The sequence below is a fragment of the Aethalodelphis obliquidens genome, unplaced genomic scaffold (genome assembly GCF_003676395.1).
Source record: "Aethalodelphis obliquidens isolate GAN/ISIS:26980383/991018 unplaced genomic scaffold, ASM367639v1 scaffold15, whole genome shotgun sequence".
Taxonomy (NCBI): Eukaryota; Metazoa; Chordata; class Mammalia; order Artiodactyla; family Delphinidae; genus Aethalodelphis; species Aethalodelphis obliquidens.
In genome coordinates, this window is record NW_020837959.1 from 2593021 (window position 1) to 2610414 (window position 17394).

General features: G+C 46.3%; 1 protein-coding gene across 2 annotated transcripts in view; it reads left to right on the forward strand.

The window, feature by feature from the left end:
* COL4A1 (collagen type IV alpha 1 chain) overlaps positions 1 to 17394 on the forward strand; it is a 148916-nt gene that overhangs the window by 97115 nt on the left and 34407 nt on the right. For both annotated transcript variants that reach the window (XM_027115842.1, XM_027115843.1), the window contains exons 12-24: positions 536 to 577; positions 1797 to 1883; positions 2398 to 2424; positions 2566 to 2616; positions 3721 to 3765; positions 3850 to 3903; positions 6075 to 6116; positions 7631 to 7715; positions 8059 to 8094; positions 10196 to 10360; positions 13314 to 13409; positions 15368 to 15451; positions 15993 to 16063. In XM_027115842.1, coding sequence (XP_026971643.1) covers positions 536 to 577; positions 1797 to 1883; positions 2398 to 2424; positions 2566 to 2616; positions 3721 to 3765; positions 3850 to 3903; positions 6075 to 6116; positions 7631 to 7715; positions 8059 to 8094; positions 10196 to 10360; positions 13314 to 13409; positions 15368 to 15451; positions 15993 to 16063 — 885 coding nt within the window. The remainder of the gene's footprint in view (positions 1 to 535; positions 578 to 1796; positions 1884 to 2397; positions 2425 to 2565; positions 2617 to 3720; positions 3766 to 3849; positions 3904 to 6074; positions 6117 to 7630; positions 7716 to 8058; positions 8095 to 10195; positions 10361 to 13313; positions 13410 to 15367; positions 15452 to 15992; positions 16064 to 17394) is intronic.

Consider the following 17394-nt stretch of genomic DNA (forward strand, 5'->3'; position numbering starts at 1 on the left):
TTTTTCATTTGTCTTTCTTTGACATTGGTATAAGACTACCGTGAAATTTCTGTAACTCATTTTTTACACCTCTTTAAAAAGTTTTGGAAAAAAAAAAGTTTTGGGAAATTATAATTTCTTTATCTGTCTATATATTTATCATCTGTCTATTCACCTATCCATCAATCTATCTAACCTATCACTTAATCTACTGACCTGTTGATCTGTCAGTCTGTTGATCTATTGATCCTTCCTTCCATCCATCCATTAGTTATGGAATCATTGATCTTCTCCTTAGTTTTTTAAAGCCAGAGTCTAAAAATCTTAAACTTTTTAAAAAAGGTTTTTATAGGATTCTTTTTCAATAATACTTAAAAAAAACCTTTTTATAGACATTGAATACAACATGACCACAACTTTCTTGAAAGGATTATGTCATTGGGAGACGAAGTTATCGCCTTAAATGTACCGTCTTGTTGCATCTCACGTCATGTTTGTTAATGATTTTGAACAAAGTAAACCATGCTAATAACGGATTCTACTTCTTACTCAACAGGGGCAAATGGGCTTGAGTTTTCAAGGGCCAAAAGGTGACAAGGTGAGCGCTGTTTGCTTTGGGGAGTTTTCTTGGTTAAAATCCCAGTTCTAAGCATGATCAGGTTTCTGCCTCTGGACCTCCTCTTGCACGCTCATAACCATGGATACCCTTCTCGGAATGTTCTTGAGTTTGTTAGTGTTTTCCCTGAAGGCAAGGCTAGAATTCCCTAAGGTGACTCTACGTGGGATCTGACCCACAGATGCCGGTGCAGTGAGGCCATTTATCCCACTTCTCTGTGCATACATTCAATCAAAATGTGCTCAGGCCTGGACTTCATTATAAAAAGGTCAAATTTAGGACCTGTCTGTTCGTAGCATAACCATTATATCAAGCCCTGTGAAGACGAAAGCCATCGTACCAGAGATGGGGGGAAAGGACCTTGGAGGCAGGAATGCACAGGCCAGAGCAGGCAGCCCCCTCCTGCTGAGAAAGGATGAGAGGCCGGCAGTGGGTCCCTGATGCTCTGGGGATCTCTCCACCCCTTTCCCTGGACCCGACCCACGGAACGGACACCAAGTGGCCATCCTTGGAATTGCGGCTGCACCTGGCCCAGGGCCCAGGCGCTCAAGCCGGTGTAGACGACTGCCAAGTGTAGTGGAGGTCCGGGCAGAGTGGGTGAGCGCTGGCTTCCTCTTCCCACCCCAGATTTCCACCCAGTCTTTTCATAAACCTCACAGTAAAGTGATTCTGCAGTTGATGCAGTTGAAGTTTTTGGACCTCCTTCGTTGTGTGATGGCTGGGGTTCCTGTATTTCCTGTTGTATCCAGCAGTTAGGATTCTGAGGAAGAGACCCCCGATGCTTCTTTTTGGTTTACGGAAAGAGACCTCCTTTCTTCCCAGGCGTTACTAGGCGGCTGGTGTGCCTTTCCTCCATGCCATCAAATGTGACAGACCAGCATATGTGTCCCGGCGTGTATACATGTGCTGTCTCCATGCGTGGTCTGTACATATATGCACACATCCATCTGTCCTACAGATGTTCAAGTTCCGTTGTTTTGGGGTGACCCCTGAACGGGAAAGCCTCCTCCTGGCTTTATATCCTTAGTGGACCATCTTCCTTCTGAAACTTAATTTTCTGCTGAGGCAAGGACAGGCTGGAACAGAGTACAATCACATTTTCAAACCAGATGTTCTCTTCTGGGCTTTTCCCTCCTCTGCATTTCTCTTCCCTGTATAATTACCTTTATGCCTAATTAATCCCAAATGTTTGCATCAACAGGGTGATCAAGGGGTCAGTGGGCCCCCAGGAGTCCCAGGACAAGCTCAAGTTCGAGAGAAAGGAGAGTATGCTGCAAAAGGAGAGAAGGTGGGACAGACTTTGTCCAGTGAATGCCGGCTTCCTAACTGTGGACAGATTCCAAGGCATAAAGAGAGACTGGGTCAAAATTCAGTTTCTCTGGTTATATTCACCCTGACCTGAAAATGGGTTTTTATAGACCACCCATCCCATAAAAAGTGAGCTTCCTGAGGGCAGAGGCAGCTGGACCTGGGTTGGAGCGAGACTAGTTTGAGGCTGATCCTCTGTGTGAGGGTTTCTTAAATGCACCAAGGTTGGGAGGGGACGGCTGGGACACAGGAGGGAGAGAGCTGAGGGTGGAAGGAGGCTGCAGTTGCTGTGGGTCAGACGTATTAACTCTGCCCTTCTTACATCCATAATCTAGTTGATGGCAGGAAGTGGATGCTGCAGGCCAATGTGAATTTCTTGGTTACTATATCAGGAAAAGGTGTTTTTTTCCCTTTTACCTGTTCCACGTAGCATATAAAAACTGATATAGCCACTAGACAGTGCTAATCTTTCTCTCTTTTGAAACTTATTTTAGGGCCAAAAAGGTGAACCTGGATTTCAGGTAAGGACTGAAATCTTGTTTATCATTATCATTTTGTGGAAAAGACTGTAATGTGTTCCACCTTCAGTGGAATGCTTACTTAATTTAATAGTTTATTTAAATATACGAATGACTCTAACTCTTGCTCTTTTTGTCTTTTAGGGGATGCCAGGGATTGGAGAGAAAGGTGAACCCGGAAAACCAGGACCCCGAGTAAGTGCTTTCAAAAGTCCTGTAGAGAATGGACTTGAGGACACGGGGAGGGGGAAGGGTAAGCTGGGACGAAGTGAGAGAGTGGCATGGACATATATACACTACCAAATGTAAAATAGGTAGCTAGTGGGAAGCAGCCGCATAGCACAGGGAGATCAGCTCGGTGCTTTGTGACCACCTAGAGGGGTGGGATAGGGAGGGTGGGAGGGAGACGCAAGAGGAAGGGGATATGGGGATATATGTATATGTATAGCTGATTCACTTTGTTATACAGCAGAAGCTAATGCACCATTGTAAAGCAATTATACTCCAATAGACATGTTTAAAAAACAAAGTCCTCTTATTCCTGATGTGAAATCATTTCTCCTGCATTCCTAGAATCACAGGTTCATAGGAGCATAGACTGAAAGAGATTGTAGGGGTCTTTCCTCTGCTGAAGAGCCTTTCTGAAGCCCTGGGAGCAGGAATAAGGAGGTGGTCACCGTCAGAAAGGCCCCCCAGGATGGCTGAGGGAGGAATCAGATGATTCCTCCGCCCCCCCACCAGACAGTGCCCCCTGCCGGCCCCTCACTGAAAGCCAGCTGTCTGCCTGCTCAGAGCACCAGGCACCCTTCCCGGCCGCCTCCCAAGCTCGCTGGGAGCTCTGTCCAGAGCCCAGATGCTCAGGTGCCTCTAGAGCCCTGAGTGCAGTGACAGGAGACCCACCCACCTCCAGTAGCTGAGGCAGTTCAGTTTCTACCCTGAAACGATGCATGGAAACTTCTGTTAAAGTGAATCAGTGCTGTACCGTCTGCCAAATACTCACTTGCCGACAAGAAAACTTCTCTGGTGTAGACTCGGCTGCCAGATGTAATGATGTCTTAGAAGAGTTGGAGCTAATCAACCTCCAATTTTTTAAATATTGAAAAGTCTCCTTCTATTGTTGTAACTCTTTTAGTTCATAGTTATTCAATGTATCTTCCATGATTTGCTACTGTAGCATGGCCAACTCACCCAGAGGAGTCATACCACATAGTAACTTGTATTTGATTCAGACCCTTGGTGTTAGAGCACGCTTATTATTATTATCTATGCACTACTAATATTTAAATCTTTATTGTACAGGGAAAACCAGGAAAAGATGGTGAAAAAGGAGAAAAAGGGAGTCTAGTAAGTATTTCTCTGTGGTTTTGTAAAAGCAAAGCTGTTACCCTCACTTACTGATGATCGCTGTTGCTTTCTGTTCCATTTTAGGGGTTTCCGGGGGATTCGGGGTACCCAGGACTCCCAGGCCGAGAGGGTTTAAAGGTAAGTGGTGACCCTACTTTGAATTTTTGCCTTCATTTTGTTCAACCTAGAGGTTTTTTCTAGAAAAAAGGACCAGGCACTCAAAGAATACAGCTTACGTATGCTCCATGTGAGGAAAAACACAACCTAGTGGTTCTGTTTTGTGCATAAATTTTCAAAGAAAAAAATATAAAACGTTTCACGCATTTAAGTTTTTGTGTGTTTTTTGTAGTAGATAAATTTTGCCTGATTAGGAAACAAAAAAATGCAGAAACATATAGAGGAGAAAAGAAAGCCTGTGTAATTTTTCTATTACCCACTCAGAAATGGTCAGAGTTAAATAATAATTGTCCCATGTACACACACATACATGAGATTTTTAAAAAGTGGTATTGCATGATATATCTTGCTTTTCCCCTCAATGACATAATGGGGATATATTTCAACATCCATAAATGTGGTTATACATCAACACTTATGATATCCATACCTTTTACTGCATGTTATGTAGATCAGTAACACATTTTTCTCATTATAAGTATCTTTATCCACTTATCTGATCATCTCCCATCATAAATTCCTAAAAAGTATAATTTTGGGGTTAATTTGGGGAAGGTTTTGTCATACGCAATAAAATTGCCCCCAGAATTGCACTTCCATCACCCTGGGACTCTTTCATTTGATAACTATTTGTTATGAAACTTTAATAAATATTTGCCAATCGGATACTCAGAGAAAACTCATTGTTGGTTTATTTTTCTCTTTTAATCATGAGACTAGGTAATGTAGATCTCTACTAAAATGAGAAATGGATTTGAAACATTCATCTTTAACAGTAGGGAGAGGACCTCAGGGTTGGTTTATCAACGCCAGTGACCAAGGGAGAAATCCTTTTCTAAGACTGTAACTTTATGAGAAAGTCAATTCTTGTAGATTGGAAAAGGTAACTATGTTTAGAATATATTAGCTAAGATTTTTTTAAGCTCCCATAGATATTTCTAAAATCTCTCCTTTTATTCAAATTAGAAAAATCAAAACATCTAATTCTGGTTTAACACCTGACTTTAAAGCCTTAGCTTAAAAGGAAAAAAAAAAGGAAAAAAAGGGGAAAAATGTGCATTTGTGACATAATGTGCATGTATCAGGACATTTAAAAGTGTCGTTATGGGGGCTTCCCAGGTGGCGCAGTGGTTGGGAGTCTGCCTGCCGATGCAGGGGACACGGGTTCGTGCCCCGGTCCGGGAGGATCCCACATGCCGCGGAGCGGCTGGGCCCGTGAGCCATGGCCGCTGAGCCTGCGCGTCCAGAGCCTGTGCTCCGCAACAGGAGAGGCCACAACAGTGAGAGGCCCACGTACCGCAAAAAAAAAAAAAAAAAAAAAAAAAGTGTTTAAAAGTGTTGTTATGATACTTATATAAGAACATTAGATACAAGAGGATTGATTTCTTTGAGTTTTTCATCTAATAGGGTTAAGTTAAGCCTCAAAGTGATGAGAATTTATCCATCCAATGTTTTCCAGTCATGCTGGATTTTAAGGGGAAAGAAAAAACCCTAAGTATCCTTTTATCATGACTTCCAATGCAGAGTTAGACAGTCTTACACCAAAATCCTCAAATAAAATGATTTCTTTAAGAAAATACTTTTAGCCACCCTAAGCTTTCATGTCATTTTATTTCATTTATTTTTTTATTGTATTGAAAAACCACGGTACGGGATTTCCCGGGCAGTCCAGTGGTTAAGACTCCGCGCTTCCACTGCAGGGGGCATGGGTTTGATCCCTGCCTGGGGAACTAAGACCCTGTATGCCGCAAAGTGTGGCCAAAAATAAAAGAAAATGAAAAGAAGAAAGACCACCGTATACGAATTCAACTTGCAAGTGATTCTGTTGAGGTTCTCTGAGAAGCACGAGCTCTTTTGTAATGCGGATAACTAGCCTTCCGTTTATGTTTTGTAGAAATCTCAATTTTCGGATGTCACGCTTATGCAAAGCAAGGGGAGATGTATGGATTTCGGTTGTAATAGTTGCAGAGCACTTTAGACTAATCACAGTGAGAGATTCTAAGGAGAGGACAATCTTGTTAGTGTACAGTGGGCACGATCTATTTTTCTAGGAAAAAAAGAGTTCAACCCTGCTGCTGGCAAGGCAACCTGTATAATTAAAAAATACAAGTAAAGTTATTTTTCTTTTATAGGGAGACAAAGGTGAAGCCGGCCCTCCTGGCCCACCTGGAATTGTGAGTAACAGTGACATTTGCTGTCTGTGAGATCGTTTGAAAAGAGGGCAAGAGAGAGACGGGCTGGCCTGTCACCTAGGCCACATGCTCCACAGTGTTCCTAGAATTACGTTTTGATGTAGGGGGTACACAGAATTTGAACCGATCATTTATATTTTGTATCGTGTGGCATTTGGTATTTACTTGTTATTGTATTTGGACAATTTCTGCATATCTTTGACCACTGAAATTAAAAGAGTTGCCCATGGATGAGAATATTAGCAACACATTTTGAAACGTAAAAAAATAATTGTCTGTTAAGGAAAATGCTACTCAGAGAAACAGGTCATCCATGATCTGACTGTCTTAGCAAAACAAGTTTTATTTTTTGCAAATAACTTTTGACTCCTTGTCCGTATACATATTTTTATATACTTGCAATCCAATGTATGTAACATTTTTTCTTTTTAAAAATGAACATTCTTCACGTTTTCAAGTTATCTTCAAATGGTCATTTTCAGAGCGTTGTGCGATAATTGTTGTAACCATTTTGCCCCAATTCTTTTTGGAAACAGTGAAATATGACCGTTCTCTTGTTTGCTGCCCTCTTGCATGGGTACAACGTGGTAGTGAATGTTTGTACGTGCCTGTGTGTGTCTGTGTGTGTTAGGTGAGGGATTTGAGTAATCCTTCTTTAGGCTGCATTTCCAGAAATAGGATTACCAGATCAAAGTATTATGGGACCTCCTTATGCATTTAACACATCATACGATAGATGATTCCATTTCCCATATTTCTAATCCAGCAGCTGCCTTTGAATAATCTTTTTTTACCTTAACCTCATCAGCAGACCTTAATAATCCCCATCATTTAATTGCTGCAGAGGAATTGCATCTTAAGGGTAATAGGCAATATTCGGCATGGTCCTTGTCTTCGAATTTCAGCAACTCAGAATTGGGGTGAACTGGTTCACCCCTTTTTAGTGAGGTCCCCGGTGCCTGCTTCTTGCCCCATATCACGAGGACCTTAAAGAAGTCCCCACTTTTGACCATTTAAAAAAGTGAAGCATAAAACCTCTTCCAATAAAAAAAAAATGTGAGTGTTCCTGTTACCTATTGCCTGAGGAAATTTAAGGCAGTTTTTCAGACAATACTCTTTAAAGAAGACTGTTCTTCTTACAGCTTGCATGGACTTTGAGAAATTCCATACCCCAAACCTCAGAATTAATATGTTTCTAACTTGGCTTCATTGGTAAAGCTCCTGCCACGCAGATGATTACAAAAGGAAGCAGAGCTGCCTGGCGAAGTTCTCTGCAAGGAGGGCAATACCGAATGTCCACTTTATGTTTTCAGTACTCTCCCCTTCCCCACTCTCTTCCCCTCCCTCTCCTCTCCCCTTCCTCTCCCACCACTATTCTTTCTTTACTTTCACACATCTTGAAATAATAAAAAATGTGTTTGTTTCTTCATCTGTGCTGTAATATACAGCACAGTCCCCTGCCACGCCCTGCAATGATCTTTTCTTCTGTAATTCAGGTGTTGGGCACAAGGCCCTTGGGAGAGAAAGGAGAGCGGGGGTACCCAGGGGCTCCAGGGTTGAAAGGGGAGCCAGGCCCCAAAGGTAAGATCCTTCCCTCTTTCTTTCCCTCCTTCTCCCTCCTCCCTTCTTTTCTCTCGTCCTTTCTTTTTTCCATTTTTGTCCTGCACTCATGCACGTTTTGATAACACCTGAGCGCCGTGCAGGACCATGTGGTGACCGAGTGCTATTCAAGTTCATCTTTTGCAATCCCACTGGCTTTCCAGGAGCCATCTCCCTGCATCTCTGCAGTGTCAGGGGCGCGGCATCTCCCCAAGTTCAGAGCTCCCTGTCCCGGGACTGTGGGTACCCACGAGCACAGAAGTTCACAACATAAACCACAAGTGAAACAGGCTCACTTTGTCCCACTCTCTCTTCCTCCTTTTAGGTTTCCCAGGAATACAAGGCCCGCCAGGCTCTCCAGGTGAGCATTCTTAAATTATATTTTTAGAGTATTTGTACACCTTTTACACAGTTTCTATTCTGAACATGTTTATCCCCTGCATTAGTTAGATACTTGCATATAGTAGCTAGCAATTTTGTTACACATTTTTCTAGATCTGAAAACAACCTGTGCTCCTAGGACAGTGTTTATTTTGTAAATGACAGGTTAACATGTAGTTATAAACATGTATTTCACAGGTGGGACTTCTTACATCTCTCATCAAGTTACCCTGTCTCCCTGCCTCTGATCTAACCCTCCTTCCGGCTGCTCCCAGGGGCACCATCGGCCTTTCGGAAGACCTCCACCCGCACCCCAGCATCGTTGCTCTCCCTTGCCCTGTCTGGAACTGCCTTTGTTTCTCGGCTTGAGACCAGACTCAAGGCTGAAACCTCTTCTGACTAATCTAATCACCTCTAATCTTGCTTCTCGGAGGACTCCTGCGTCACTGGCCTTCTACTAAGTCTGCAGCTGTTTTGTGCTAGTTTTGCATTTCTAACGGATTGTGTAATCGGAGGCTGGGAGTTGCACTTCTCTGTATGTACAGATGCCTGTCTGTGTGCACCGCAGGCGTGTAATCCCAGGTCCTAGAGCAGAGGTAACAAGCGCTCGGCTTGAAACCCTCGGGTGCCCTGGAATCGACACCACACGAAGTGTTCACAGGTCTTACTGAAGGTTTTGGTTTTGTCTGGTTTTATTTTTAATTTTTATTTCTTATTCTTTTTTGTCAGTTTCTCTTTTCCCTTCCTGACAGTTCTTCAGTGTTAAGTCCCCCCAGAGCCCCTTCCTTTGTTTTTGCTGGACCAGACAACGCCCGGATGACCCAGCCCCACCGTCTAAGATTCGCAGCAGCGGTGGCTCAAGGCTGCCTTCGCTGCCCCGCGTGCCTCCCTTCTGCTCAAATTTTGGCATCTGCCCTTAAAATCCTGCCTTTTCCCTCTTTTCCATCACTTTCCTCTCCTTGGTTGTAAAGCTTGCCGGACCTTCCAGCTGTTCTCGTGAACATGTTACCTCACGTCTCCCAGCAGCATTTGCAGTTCTACTTTCTAAAACCTCCTATCTGACCCCGTTAGTGTCTTAAGCCGTTTTTAGAAACTGTCTTTGAAGTTGCTCTGGCCTTGTATGCCCCCAGTCCAGCTCCCACCCGCTGCTGACTGCGGAGGCCCTCGGCCTCAGGTCCCGCCTCCCTGCCTCTCTGAGGGTCATCCTTCCTCCTTCCTTTGCTTCTCCCACACCAGTTCTGGGGTAGGGATGGGGCTGGAGCCCACGCGGATGGCCTCCATTCTTTTACGTGCGGTGCTTGCGGGTTCAGCGACTTAACAGCCTCTCACCTGGGACTCAAGTCCACCTTTGGGGTCTGGGGGGTCTGTCCGTCCTTCCTCGGGGCTCCTTCTGCCCTGACTCTTCCCGTGTCACCTCATCCGTGTGTTTTCACGCCCCTGCACCTGTCGGCCGGATGCTGGGACCAGAGGCCAGCTCTCTGCTCTCCGGAGCACAGAGTCACTTCGCCTGCAGCCTACTGGACCGGTGTGTCTCAAGCACTAGGTCAGAACCCTTCTCGGCTGTCACAGGGTCCTCTGATCTTGTCCCCTCCAAACTCACAGCGGCTGAACTCGACTTCCGGTGCGCAGCTCTGGTCTCCCCCTTGACTTTGCGCTCTTCCCCAGGGCTGTCTCCCTTGTCCTGACTCTGCTCTTCAGCTGATTCCAACACACTTCCCACCCACTTTGCCTCCTGTCCACGTCTGCTTCGTTTAAGGACATTTCTTACGCCTTTCTGTATTCTCTAAGCAGAAATGGAAAGTACTCTCTCTAACCTACTGGGGACACTATTTGCACTGAAGGAGATCCACAGATGTTAATGTCGACACAATGAGCCCCTTTTCCTTGCAGTTACTTTGTAGGGAGCCTTTGCCCAACAGCATTTGCGTGGTGAGAAGCAAATGCAGTTTCTCACTTGTCCAGAGCAGTTCCCCTTTCAGCCATGGTCATTTTCCCGTGAACAGAGTTGACCGTAACCAGTGTGTGCTGTCGGCATGACACTTGGTGTTGTGCTGTGTCCATGAGTTCTGTTCTGGTTTCAGGCTTCCCGGTACCAGGGCTGAGCGGTCCCCCCGGCTTCCCCGGTGAAAGAGGAGAGAAAGGCGACCAGGGCTTGCCAGGCGTGTCCTTGCCCGGACCAGGTGGAAGGGATGGGCTACCGGGCCCCCCTGGGCCCCCCGGCCCCCCTGGGCAGCCAGGCCACACAAGTGAGTACCCTCTGGGTCCATTTCGCATGGTGTCCTGTCCAGGACAGATGGGGGGCAGGGCTAAGCTGGGCTGGGGAAGGTGTAGTGCCAGAGGCTGGGTGTCCAGCAACTTATGCATTGTTCGTATCTCACTTAGTTGTCTTTGCAAAGTTAGTCACTGCAGAAAGGAAGAGTGAACTAATGAAACTGGTTTAGAGGAATAGGGGCCAACCTAACCAGCCTCTAAAGTTAGAAAGCAAACCAGTTGAGTTGTAGGGTTCTTACTGGGAAAGGAACGCATTCTGTCCATCTAGAGACACAAGCTGGTACTAAGACACACACACACACACACACACACACACACACACACATACATACACACGCACACACACACACCGAGAAGGGGCTGCTTTGTCTGTAAGTGATTTCAAATCTGAATCGTAGTTTACCTGGATTTTTCTCGTCTGCCCACTATCAAAGCTGAGCACAGAACAGGAACCTCTTGATTCAGTGAAGGGGGCTCTGTGACTCCAAGGCAATCGCAATGCAAAATAAAAGAAACTTTGAGGGGATTTAAACTAATTGTTCCAGTGGGCGTAGGTTCAGACCTCCAGCGTGTGCTCAGCTGAGAGTCTGAGGCACGGGTCCTGTGTGGGTTACGGGAAGGGGGTCTCCATGCTGTAGGTGCCGGGTGGCTTATTTGCTGGAATGCAGACCCGTCTCCATGAAAGGACTTCTCACGGATGAAGCTACGTAGGGAGCCAGATACGGACTGGATGGAACAAGCGATTCCACATGTGCATCTTCACTGGGAACAGATCAGCGTGAATTTCCTCGGACCTGTTGTTCATTCCTTGGTCACTTACTCATTCAACAAACATTGGCGTGCCTACGATACGCCAGGCGCTGCCCTAAGACCCGTGACAAAGCCCACAAAACAACGCTGTCCTCCTGGGGCGTGCATTCTGAGACAGAAATCAAGTAAATAAGTATCAGGAGATTATGTGGTAGCAGGAGGTGACAAATACAGGAGGAAAGGAAGCCGGGAAGGGAAGACAGAGGTCTGGGCCGTGCGTGGGTTCTAGCTTTAATAAGAGTGATCGGCAAAGACCCTGGCGAGAGAGCCAACCCTGGGGAGATCTAGAACCTTTTTTTCATATTCGCAGTTTGCCAGTTCTGAAAGCGAACAAATCTCATGGAAAGACTTGAACTTCTCCCTGCTGTGAATTGTGTAGGATGTGTCGGCTGAATACGTTGTGATAGGTACCCTCCAGGTTTCCGGGTTGCCCTTTCCAGTCTGTGCCAATTAGGTGATTCACACTCACAGCGTGCTGAGTGATCATTTATTGATGAGATTTTTACACACGTTTACAGTGCACGTTAAAGAGGCTGCATCTTAACGAGTCGCCACCTTGGGACCCTTCGACTGCTCATTACCCAGGGAGCGTGGAGCCGCCTACAGCCCTATCCGCTCCTGGGCTCTGGTCCCGTGTGGCTGCAGCTCTCCCCGCCCTCGACGGCCGAGCCTCCCTGAGCAGACCGTGTAAACGTCGAACCTGAACTTGCCCTTCAGAACTCCTCAGACACGTCCCTGTATTTTTGCTTTAGACTTAAAATTATTTAAAATTCATTTTGATGAGGATGGTAACTTGCCTTCCTACCAGGGGTGTGTAGGGATTCTGATGGAGAGGAGGCTGGCAGGAGGTGTGTTCTGGAAAAGTAATAATTTTACACCTGTCAGTGTTCACGCACCTGTGCTTCCAGAATCGGGGAGTCCAGCCACCTCAGCTTGCAGGTCTGGGAATGAGTTCTTCCCAGGCACGGAATTTAGAGAAGCTTTTTGAAGCATAAAAACGACTCCACTCTGTTCAAGACCGATGGGGTCACCAAGGAGCCGGCCGGAGCCAGAGGACCCAGGGCAGAGATACGGCCACCCCAGGGTTCCTCCTCACCTGTGCTTTATTCAGAGAAGCTCCCAGGAAGACATCATCAACAAGCAAACAAAAAACCCCTGGACTTCATTTCTTACACACTTGAAACTTTTCCCTCTGAGCTCTAAACAAAGTCACCAGACGGAGAAGTTTGGGCTCTTTTTTAGGCCTTTGTGTTTGGGGAGAGCACACCCACCATTGCCCCAGCATCCCTTGTGAAAAGCCCAAAAGGCTGCAGATTCTTCTCACCCTCTGTCCATCCCTGTGGAGCTGATGTGTGAGCTGGGGGCTGCAGGAGCTGCCGCCGTGAGTGTCCGGGCTACGGTTGTGACCGGTGCCACGTTCAAGCACGCACTCTGCCATTTTCCTTCAAACATACTGGAGGAGGAAATATAAACTCTTATCACTGTGTATATTCGAAAACAATACTTTTTTCTTACTAGAACCCACAACGGATGGTGTTTGCGTCACTGCAGTTCATTTTCATGCTTCTGCACATCAATGATGCTCAGAATTGAATAGGAACAAACAATTAGAGGTGTTTTCCCACGGGCGGTCTGTGTCTCTAAAATAAAGAGTACTTCGCTGTAAGTTTGCTCAGGAGGAAAAAAAGGCATAACGTTGCTGAAGTCTCTGTGTTTCACTTCACAGAGGTTCCTACCTCTGTGGACAAATCATTTAAGTTTTTGAGCCTCAGTTTCTTAATCTGTGACGTAAGGGCGATGGTGTGTACCTTGCAAGGTAACATGAAGTCGGTTTCAAGACAGGGCTGATGAGCTGAAATAAGCATTAGAACTGTAAAATAGAAATTTTAGCATCGACGGCTCGCGACGGGGCATGGGTGGACGCTGTGTGCGCTGGTCACGTTTTACAAGTTAACGTACTAGGATTGTCTCAAAGCCGGCCACGGCTGGATTTCTAATACTTGCCAAATAGCCTGAATAAAGTTTGGTTTTGTAATAGATTGAATCAAGAGAGGGTGAAAACACCTCTAGCTTCAGTTGGGTGGGAGTGACCCTCTAATCGTTAAACGTCCATTGCAGATGGAATTGTGGAATGCCAGCCCGGGCCGCCAGGTGACCAGGGTCCTCCCGGAAGTGCGGGGCAGCCGGGATTGACAGGCGAAGTTGGAGAAAAAGGTAAGAGATTTAATTTTAAAAAAAATGCTGATTGTGCTCGGGCGTGGGATACGTTTCTACACACCTCCTGGCTTTGAGTGGACGTGGGTATCTTCTCCCATTATTTGAAGCTGTCCTCAAAATCCATGCCTCAGATGTGTCTCCCAACAGCTCTGCTGAGATTGTCGGGCGTTGGAGAGACAGTTGTCACCTGGGAGACAACGGGGAGACGGGCCCTCAAGTCAGAGTCCCTGTTCTTTACCCTCTGTGGGGTCAGCAGGTTAAATTCTCAGACTGATACCTTCCTGCGATCGTTTGGTTCAAAGTCAGAGATTGCATTCTCCAAGAATGCACGTCTTTCCTTGAAGCCGGATCCCAAGTGTGTACAGAACGCTCACCACCCCTCAATCCCAGTTTCCGTAATCAGTGTGAGCAGATCTGCACCGACGAATCCGCCACCTCCACCCTTGGCTCTGAGTTTTATCTTAACCTTTTCAAGTGTCGTCTGTCATGCCAACGCGGGCCGCATCCTAATCCTTCACTATCTTGGGAACGATGGATCATCACTGCACAAACAGTCCCGTCTTAGAGTGGAGTAAACAAAGGATGTTCCCATAGTTATTCAGTATATGTCTCTTAATACCCAGGGAGTAGAACAAAGAGAGGGCGGCCCCCCAAAACTGATCCCTGTGGGTCCCATTTCTGGCTTTGGATCGCAAAGAATTTTTGCTCTTCCAAAGTCTGAAGCTCAGATGCATGGACGATGTCTTAGAATTTTGACAGCCATGGAAGTTGCAGAACCTTAGATGAAAGTGATCTTAGAATTCAAGCGGGGAGGATGGTGCCACCGGTTGGCGTGTCACTTGTTTTTCGTGAATCTCCCTAGTTACCGGTTGCTTAGCACTTACTGAGGTGGGCCGTTCCATTTTGTGATGGAGCCGGTGGCCAGAAGGTCCTTTGTACTGAGAGGTGTGTTCGTCCATCCCCCGGCTCCTAAGAGGAGCCCCTTTCTTCCTGTGCCGTCACGCTCCTGCAGTGGAGCCGTCACCCTGCCCAGACTGCAGTGTGAGGTCTCCCCGCCGTCCACTTCCAGCCTCAGGAGCAGACAGCCACGGATCCCATAGCACCTGCAGCTTGGCTGGGTTACTAGGCAACTAACAGTGCATCCCTCCCACTGACGCGCTCCTGTCCTGCCCTTGTTCCCGACACTGGGGCCTGGTGTGGGGTGTGCCTGGGGCTGGGGTGCCGGTCAGGGTGAGGGGACGAGGGGCACACAACCCAGCCTCTGTGACCGCTGAGTGACAGCTCCTCCACGTGTGCTCTGCTCTCTGTTTGCCTTACCTGTGCCTAGAAACCTGACATTCAAGGTTCAGGACACACGCACATCTAAGACACTGGAAGGCCTTTTTGCTTAGTTTGAAAATCAAGATGTAAGAGGTTAGAGTTTCCAAAGAAAGGCATTTCCTCCCATTTTCACGTGCCGGGGTCCCTCTCCTCTTGGGTCCTCCATGTCAGGTCAGGTCTTTGCCCTGGACTTTGTACCTTCTTACTCCCATCTGTCATTTGTCAGCCTGGAACATAGGTTTAAAGTCCAGGAGTTATATGTGCAGTTGGCCAAAAAACACAAAAGCAAAGAGAAAGATGATGGGAAGTTTTAGAATTAGAGACAAAATGATAGAGTCAAGTCATCTCAGGCTGATGGGCAAATGGAGTTCTGGATCACTTTTTAGTGAGGCAGGGCCTGTGCCTTGGCAGGGCGGAAGGATGGGATTCCTTAGAAGGGCACCCGTGCTTACCTGTGATGTATGCTGAGGGCGGAGGGTGGGCCCCGTGTCAGGGACACGCGGCCACTGGCAGATGGACGCGTCTGGAGCGGGTGTTAGGTAAAGTGTGGCCTCCTCTTCCCTTTCCTGTGCTGTCACTGTTCTATATAATTCTGCTCCCCTGTTCTATACAATACCCCGTGTCTCCTTTTTTAGGTCAAAAAGGAGACAGTTGTCTCATCTGTGACTCAACAGGACTTCGTGGGCCCCCAGGGCCACAGGGACCCCCCGGAGAAATAGGTAAGGCCCCAGTTGTGAAAGGGACCAGGTCAGAATTTGCTTCGATGGCTTGGAACCTTCACAGTGAAGCATATCTTGCTCCCTGACCTGATTTTCTCCATCAACTAAAACACGAGATGAGAGTGTGAAGCCACACTTCTAGGATTTGTCCATTTTGTTGAAAATTATCAAGATGACTTAAAAATTCAGTGTCGGAAAGATTTCCTCGTCAAAGGATAGCAGCATGTGGTTCACACAGCTCTGCAAATTTCCTTATCTCAGAGGGGGCTACCTGCTTGGTTCAAGTGGCCCCTGGGCGTGCGGGCAGGGGTTTGTAGCCATTCTGCGTCAGTGTTACTTGTGTGCATTTGGGGCTCACTCGTCCCCCTTCTGAGCCCATCCTGGGCATTTTTGTTATTACTGTCTCGAGCTGCTTCAGACGTCATCCACTTAGTATAAAGATCTTTGCACTTTTGAATCTTGAAAAGGTAAAAATGTTTTGAGCTCTTAGAAAGTGTCTCATCAACAATGTGCTGAATCTTTCCTCTGTCTCTTGCGAAAGGTTTCCCAGGACAGCCAGGGGCCAAGGGCGACAGAGGTTTACCCGGCAGGGATGGTCTCGAAGGATTGCCTGTAAGTAAACCTGTCTGAGTTCCTAGACATGTTCGAAGTTGCCACCAAGCAAACCAGCAAAGGCATGTATCTTTGCACTTGCACGTGGACTCCTGCTTTATTTGGGAGCTGGTAAAGGATGACTTTGTCGAGCAGTTAGAATCACTCCCCGTGTCTCTCCTGACTGATTGACCTGAGGATGAGTAGGACCATTGTATCCAGAACCTGCACCCCAACTTGCCTTTCTTCTCACCTGGTCAGAATCCAGTCGCCACTTGCCTGTTTCCAGGCACGACAGAGTGCTGGTGGTCACTTTCCTGCAGGGTCTCTGGTACCACCAAGGGTCACCTCTCGCAGCCACACTGTTGAGTTGTCTTTTTACACAGTCATCCATTCTCACACCAGATAATCTAAAGCTTGTCAGTGAATAAGTTCAGCGCTGATGGTGTCTATGGCAGCGAAGCAGAACTGGCCGATTTTCCTCTACGAACTTGAACTATTCCTTTCTTCTTCTTCTTCTTACAGGTACAGAATTTGAAAACTATCACCAACGTCTAGGGCAAAGACATTTTTTCAAATCTATAAATGAAATATCTCGATCACAAGGCCATGAAACCTTTCTGTTAGACAGAACACCATTTTCTTAACCTTTCTACGTTGTTTTAAAAGAAGCCATTGAATAGCAGATTATAGTAATAATCTTAAATATTGAAGGACGTTATCTTTTTGTGCATGTAATCAGCTCTATTTCTAAAGCTTTTAAGCCTTTGGGCTTTGTTCTCCTATTTTCTTTGTGCTTCTCAGTTCTGTTAAGCATTAACCGGTTTCTGCAATTTCTTTCATTCCTTTTTTCCTTTTCTTTTGCTGTAAATGGAAAGTCAAATCTGTAGCATTATTCTTTTTTGTTTGTAGGTCTTTAACATTTGTAATTTAAGAAGATATTTCTGGAAGGTTCTGTAAAAGCAGGTCAGGGCAAAAGTGAGTTGAAATAGGAATGAAACAGCTGGAATCCAGCAATAGTTTTCTCCTTTTGAAGTTAAGTCATGGGCTTCTGCTTTCCAGAACTTCCCCGGTGCCTGAGGAGCTAAGTTAGAAGTCGCAATTGTTTAACATATTTCTAAATAAGTTGGAAGTTCACAAAGCTGGGAACTCTGACTGTGGTGGGGATCAAAGTGGGAACAACTTTGAAGGCAACAGACATAGTCTGGGCACGGTCTTTATCTACTCAGCCTTCCTGGAATACTTCCTGCCTCAACTCTGCCTGGAACCCAGTCCAGACACCCGCCCCTCCCCAGCCCCAAATCCAATATGAATGAGAAAAGAGGAAGGAGGATGGTTGAGGAGAAGTCATG